The sequence below is a fragment of the Pteropus vampyrus genome, unplaced genomic scaffold (assembly GCF_000151845.1).
Source record: "Pteropus vampyrus isolate Shadow unplaced genomic scaffold, Pvam_2.0 Scaffold325, whole genome shotgun sequence".
Lineage (NCBI taxonomy): Eukaryota > Metazoa > Chordata > Mammalia > Chiroptera > Pteropodidae > Pteropus > Pteropus vampyrus.
The window spans coordinates 889,196-896,758 of NW_011889106.1; the positions used below are offsets into that span (position 1 = coordinate 889,196).

Consider the following 7,563-nt stretch of genomic DNA (forward strand, 5'->3'; position numbering starts at 1 on the left):
AATCTAATGATTTTTTGTTCTATTTCTTTAAAAAATGCTGATGAGATTTTGACGAGGATTGCAATAAATCTGTATAATGCTTTAGGTAATATGGATATTTTAACTATGTTGATTCTTCCAATCTAAGAACACGGAATATCTTTTCATTTCATTATACCTTCTTCGATTTCTTTTAATAGGGTCTTGTAGTTTTCGTTATATAGGTCCTTCATATTTATTCCTGATATTTTATTCTTTTTGTTGCAATTGCAAAAGGAATTATTTTTTCCACTTCTTTTTCTGACAATTCATTATTAGAGTATAGGAACGCTATGGATTTTTGAACGTTGATTTTTTTTATCCAGAAAATTTACTATGTTTGCTTATTGTTTCTAGTAGTGTTCTACTGCAGTCTTTAGGGTTTTCTATATAGAAGATCATGTCATCCACAAATAACGACAGTTTTACTTTTTTGTTTCCTATTCGGATGCCTTTTATATCTTTCTTTTGCTTGACAGCACTTGCTAGAACCTCCAATGTTATATGGAATAACAGTGGCTATAGTGGACAGCCTTGCCTTGTTCCTGTTCTTAGAGGGAAGGTTTTTAGTTTTTCACCATTAAGTATAATGTTGGCTGAGGGTTTGTCATAGATGGCCTTTATTATCCTAAGGTACTTTCCATCAATACTGATTTTGTTAAGTGTTTTGATCTTAAATGGATGCTGTATCTTTTCAAAGGCTTCATCTGCATCTATTGATATGATCATATGATTCTTATTTTTTAATTTGTGTGATGTATCACATTAATCTATTTGCGAATGTTGAACCATCTCTGTGCCTCTAGGATGAAGCCCACTTGATCATGCTGTATAATCTTAATATATTGCTGTATACGGTTCGCTAATATCTTAGGATTTTTGCAACTGTGTTATGAGAGATATTACGATGTTAGTCATAATTTCCTCTCTTTCATTTCTGATTTTGTTTATTTGTGTCCTTTCTCTTTTTCCTTTGGTGAGTCTAGCCAGAGGTTTTTCAATTTTATTAACCTTCTCAAAGAAACAGCTCTTCATTGCATTTATTTTTCTATTGTTTTTTGTTTGTTGTTGTTGTTTACAATTTCATTTATTTCTGCTCTACTTTCGATTACTTCTTTCCTGCTGCTGACTTTAGGCTTCATTTTTTCTTTTCTTTCTAGTATTTTTTTTAAGATGAAGTGTTAGATTGTTTATTTGGGCTCATTCTTGTTTTTGGAGATAGGCCTGTAATGATATGAACTTTTCTCTTATGACTGCTTTTGCTGTGTCCAAAAGCTTTGATATGTTTTACTGTCATTATCATGTGTTTCTATGTATCTCTTGATCTCTCTTTTCATTTCTTCCCTGACCCAGTTATTCTTCAGTAGCATGTTGTTTAATTCTACATATTTGTGGTTTTTTCCAATTTTTTTTTTGCAGTTGATCTCCAATTTCAAAGAATTATGATCAGAGAATATGGTTGGTATGATTTCAACTCTCTTATATTTGTTGAGGCTATCTTTGTGTTCCAATATGTGGTCAATTCTTGAGAATGTTCCATGTTCACTAGAGAAGAATGTTTAAGCAGCTGTTTGGGGGTGGAAGGCTCTGTAAATGTCAATTATGTCCAGTTGGTTTAATGTGTCATTTAAGAATGTTATTTCCTTATTGATTTTCTGTTTGGATTATCTGTGTATATCGACAACGAGGTATTTAGTTGTCTTACTGTGATAGTGTTTAGTTCTGTTTCTCCATTTAATTCTGTTCATAATTGCTTTACATATTTTGGGGATCCCTCATTGGGAGCACAGATATTAATAAGAATAATATTTCTCTCTCTTGGTGCATGATTCCCTTTATCATTATGAAGTGTCCTTCAGTATATTTCTTTACCTTTTTTTTATTTTGAAGTCTATTTCATATGATATTCTTACCACTACTCCTGCTTTTCTCTGAATGCCATTGGTTTGAAATACCATTTTCCACCCTTTCACTTTGAATCTATATTTGTCTTTAGAGCTGAGATGAGTCTCCTGGGGGCAGCATATGGTTGTGTTTTGTTTCGTGATCCAATCTACAACGCATGACTTTTTATTGGTGAGTTCAGTCCATTTATATTTAGTGTGATTACTAAAATATGAGGTCTTCTTATAGTCACTTTATCTTTTGCTTTCTGGTAGCTCTGTGTTTCCATTGCTCTCTTGTTCTTGTGTTTCTGTTTTCTTTATTTTGGTTGGCTTTTGTGCCTTTTGTCTCTGGTTCTTCTCATTTTATGTTATATACTTCAGTTCTGAATATTTGGTTTGTGGTTATCTTTATGAATATGTAAAAGGTATACACACACACACACACACACACAGATATAGTTGTCTATTTTCTTCTGCATGTGCCTTATCTCCATTCCCCTTTGTGAATTTTGATCTTTGAATCATCTCTTTACAGGCATTGTTGTCTCAGTTTCTCCCTATGTATGCTGAATGTGCATTACTATCTTGCTATAGCAATTCTCTTCCTATCATTTAGGCTTATATTGCCCTGTTTTTAGTAAGGGTTGCACTTCTTTCTCTTTGCCTGATAGTCACCTTACTCCTAATTATGTCCTAATTATGTAGTTTTTTTGTTTGTTTGTTTTGGGTTGTTTTTTATTATTTTGCTTCAGGTGAACTGACCCCTTTCAGTATTTCCTTTAGTGTAGGCTTTGTAGTGGAGAATTTCTTCAATTTTTGTATGTCTGGAAAAATCTTAATTTCTCTTCCATATCTAAAGGAGAGCTTAGCTGGATACATTATTCTAGGCTGGTAGTTCCTTTCACTTAATAGGTTAAACATATGATTCCATTCCTTTCTTGCTTGTAAGATTTGCACTGAGAAGTCTGAGGATAATCCAATGGGTTTTCCTTTATAATTCAGCATTTTTCCCCCCTGGCTATGAGAATTTTGCCTTTGTTATTGATATTTTATAATTTTAATATAATGTGTCTTGGTGAAGGCCTTTTTGGGTTGAGATCATTGGGTGTTCTCTTGACTTTCTGCATTCCAAGCTCCAGCCCATTCCTTAGATTTGGGAAATTCTCATCCACTATTTGTCTGAAAATACTTTCTAATCCCTGTTCTTTTACCTCGCCTTTGAGAATTTCCATTATTCTTATGTTTCCTCTCCCAATGGTGTCAGCTAGTTCTTGTATATCTCTTTCATTATTTTTCATTCTTCGGTTTCCTTCTTCTTCCTTCTGGTTTATTTCTATACTTCTGTCTTTTATGTCACTGATCCTTTCCTCCATTTGATTGATCCTATTTCTCAAGATTGCTATTTCATTTTTCAACTCTTGCAGTTCGTGTGTGTGTGTGTGTGTGTGTGTGTGTGTGTGTGTGTGTGTGTTTATCTCCAGAAGATCTAGTCTTTTATTTTTGAGGGTTTCAATCTCCTTACTCTGCTCATCAAGTTGTATTTTGAATTCCTGAAATTGTTGATATGACTCATTTCGGAACTCAGTGAGTTTTTTCAGAAGTACCATCTTTTATTCTCTATCATTTAAATTGCATATTTCTATGTCTATAAGCTTATTTTCTGGAGATTTTTCTCTTTGTTTCTGAGATGCCTTGTTACCTTGGTTGTTCATGATGTTTAATGGACTATTTCTCTGCCTGAGCATTAATGGAAGTGTGTTCTGCTTTTCTCCAGAGAGAACATTCATTATATAAAGGTCTGTCTTTAGCCTGTTGCAACAAAGTCGCTTTCCTTTTGTTTTCCATTAGATGGCGACTAAGCCTCTTGGATCCTTGCTTTATATAAATCCTTAATAATGCCTTTTTAATTTCTTGTAGATATTTAATCACTCTCACTACTTTCAGTTTCAGTCCTTGTCAGTGTTAGCAACAGTTTCAATAGTGTTTGCTCAAATTTCTCTGATGCTCCGCAGTTTCATTCTCAGAGCATATGGGGAAAGGGACCCTTTGTGTTGTGGGTTGGGGTCTGCAGCTCAGCCTCAGTTTTGCAACCTCAGCTGGTAAAAATCAATTGTTGTTTCTCTGCTGTCCTGCTTCTCTGCTTTCTGCTCTGATGACTGGGCCCTGCTGCCAGCTGTGTGGAATTCACAACTCTCCGAGGCCGGGCTGTTCAGGGAATTCACCACACCTTCTCTCCTCCCTCTCCTCCTAGAAGGAGCTCCGGGTGGCTTTGGGAATCAGCTTCTTTATTTTTCGTAGTCTACCACCCAACACCTGGGGTTCTGACCTGTGGCAGCTCTTATGGGCATATCCCACGCAAAGACATGCTGGTGTGCAGTTTGGGTGTGGTTTTTGTTGAGTTCTAGATGTTCAGCTTATTGTTGTTTCAAGGAGAGACATCCGGAGATGTCACTCACTTTGCCATGTTTCTCCAAAATCAAATAATTATCTCTTAATTGCATATTTCATACTGCTAGTAGTGAAGTATTTTGGCTGATCTATTTTTATGTAGCAAACTATCCTTAATCTTTAGAGCATGAAACAAAATACAGTCTTTGCTTCACAATATTTGGTGACTGAAATGAAGTAACTTAAATGTGGAAATGGTTAAGATGACTTAAATGAGTCCATAAATTGTAATGTCCAGAATAGATTCATCACATACACAGATCTGGCACCTGAACTAAAGTGGTAGAACAGCTGGGCCTCTCTAGGTATTGTACTTTCTTTCTATGCAGTCTTTCTAAATGGCTAGCTTGAGCTTCCTTACAGTTTGATAGTAGTCAGACTTCTTTCAAATGTGTTCCCCAGAATGAATATTCCAAGTCAGTAAGACAAAACCTGCAAGGTTTGGTTACACAGCGTCTACCCATATTAAATGTGGTAGAGGACTACATTAGCGTCTGAATACCAAGAGGTGAAGTCCATCGTAGGGGCTGTCTTTGGAGACTAGCTACTACATATAGCAATGTTACAAACAAAAATACTACTGCATCTAATGGAGTTATCATCCTTACTGGATGTAAGAAACCTCCTGTTTTGGAAACCAAATGTTTCATCTTTACATTTTGTCATGTATATACTTTTTTATATTCTGCTATAATTACCATTTAAGATGATACCTATAGTTTGCTTTTATAATTACCATCAACTTACCATCTATTTTCATTTTTTAGAGTGTAGAATAGATTTCAATGAAATCCAATTCAAAATATTGCCTCTAAGTTATTTTGAGAAGATGATTTGTACTTTTAATTTTCTAAGCCAACATGATTGAATAAATTTGTTATTATTTGCTGTCTCAACAATAAAAAATTGTTATATTTATTCATGCTTATTATTCAGAAAATAGATTCTTGTCCAACAGTAGCTCAATAAATCCCTGTTAAAATGCTTGAATGTTTATTAAGGTTGACATCCCCTTGCTTTAGAGCAAGTTGACTTTCAGTCTGCATCTGGAGTGCCTTGTGTCAAAATATAATGGAGGCAACTCTGGTGCTAGATGAAGCAGTTTTGAACACAGAGCTGACCGTTAAGAAAAGCCTAAAATTGTTTCCCAATCAAGATAATGTTACTGTGACTTCACTAGATAGCTGAAATAATATATTTTCTAAATTGGATACATTAAGCAATTATTCAGATCATAGCTGAAACCGTGTAATTTTCTTCCTTTCAGTCCCAGCGGCGTGTCACATTTCACCTACCAGAAGGCTCTCAAGAAAGCAGCAGTGATGGTGGACTGTGTGACCACGATGTGGGCAGCCTTTCTAGCACATTCCATGTCCTGCCCCTTGGTTATCCTCAGGAGGAGTACTTTGATCATGCTGCACCCAACAACCGCACTGAAGGGGATGGCAATTCTGATCCTGAATCCAGTAAGTGATGCCTCCCTATCCTGCGGTATAAATGGGCTTATTGTGTTTGCAAGTCAACCAATTGTGGCCATTTTAACAATGGCCATTTAATTATGTTAATACAAGTTACACATTTTTAAAAGGTAAAAATACAGAATTAGATGAAAGGCACATAAGTGGCAGTTTATAATATTTGAAATGTGTGATCATATTTACTTTGAATAAAATGTATTATGAAATTTAATATAGTCATTTTGTTTAGGCATAGATAGGAATTTCTATTTATATATACATGTATTTATACCTATATAACAAGCCTTTTTATTTTATTTATTTCTTACTGCTGAAGTCAATGAAAGAGAAACTTTATTGAGGCTCCAGGGCCAAGAGGTTTGGACAGGAGGTTGCCCTGCAGGCCATGGAGGCAGTGAACGGGCCTTATTTGACCATGTTCTTGTGGTGCAGGTTGTCAGTGAGGTCACACTTCTTGGAGCAGGTGACGGTGCAGCTGGTCATCTTGTTGCGGTTGCATTTTTGAGTGAGCTGGTGGAGGGAGGACTCGATGCTGCCCTGCAGATGAAGCACCAAGAGCAGGGTGGTTTTTTTACGGATATCATAATCTGAGAGAGCACAGCCATTCCTCCAGCTGTTTGCCTACAAAAATCAGATGCTGCGGGTCAGGTGGGATACCCTCCTTGTCTAGGATTTTAGCTTTGACGTTCTCAGTAGTGTCATTGGGCTCAACCTCACGTGTGATGGTCTTGCCCGTCAGGGTCTTCACAAAGATCTGCGCCTGCTGGGGAGGTTGCTCGGCTGCCTCCTTGCAGAGAAAAAGCTATTTAGATGTTATTTTAGAGTAGCTCTTTGTCCCATCAACATGCCAACAAAAACAATAGCAGTAAAAACCATGAAACAAAAACAATGACAGTAATGAAAAAATAGCATAATTTATTGCATGCTTACTGTGTACAAGGTTCTGTGCTAAGCACTGTATTAATTTTTGTAACCCTATTTAGTTATTTTCATTTATGAAATTGAAGTTAAAAAAATTAAGCAAGTCATTCAAAATTACATAGCTGGTACATGGTAGAGTTGGAATTCAAAACAAATACTGCATTTTTAGTTACTGTTTTGCCTCTGCTTATAATCATTCCTGGACTATCTCTAATACCTACCAAGACCTCTTAAGGAAATTGAAGCAAGGGTTGAGGTAGAATGTGGGGCAGTTAGAATGTTGGCATTATGATCATGTTATTTGTTTTGTTGTATTTCTGACTTCCTTTTTTTATGGGGTGGTTGTAGAGACTACTGATTTATATTAGACCTTTAGTGTACACAGGAAGATTTTGGTTTTGACTGAAGAATAAAATTAGTCTACTTCATATAAACAGCAGCCATAATCACAAAATAAGAATTAATTTACTTTACATATCCTTTTCAAACTGTAGCATTTATGGAATATCACCCAGACTGTAAAACTTTCTATGGATCTCTGACATTGCACTCCATTGGTTCTCTTTCTGTCTTTCTGATCACATCTTAACCTCTGGGTTCCCTAGCACCTTGTGCATACACTTGTTTTAAAGCTTACTGTGTTATATTGAAATTAGTTATTCATATGCCACTCCTCACGTCTAGATGGTGAATTTTTGAAGAACAAAAATTGGGTCTCATTCTTTCTTACAACTCCTTTGCCTAACACAGCACCTGCTGGGCAATAGACAACCACAGTGAATCACGTTAAACTGTTAAATGTGAAATTGAAG

The 7,563-nt window shown here is 35.9% G+C and overlaps 1 protein-coding gene across 7 annotated transcripts in view; it reads left to right on the forward strand.

Annotated features, from left to right (window-relative positions):
- LOC105304012 (protocadherin-11 X-linked) overlaps positions 1–7,563 on the forward strand; it is a 751,649-nt gene that overhangs the window by 511,733 nt on the left and 232,353 nt on the right. For all 7 annotated transcript variants that reach the window (XM_011377909.1, XM_023521954.1, XM_011377910.1 and 4 more), the window contains one exon: positions 5,620–5,818. In XM_011377909.1, the coding sequence (XP_011376211.1) occupies positions 5,620–5,818 (199 nt within the window). The remainder of the gene's footprint in view (positions 1–5,619; positions 5,819–7,563) is intronic.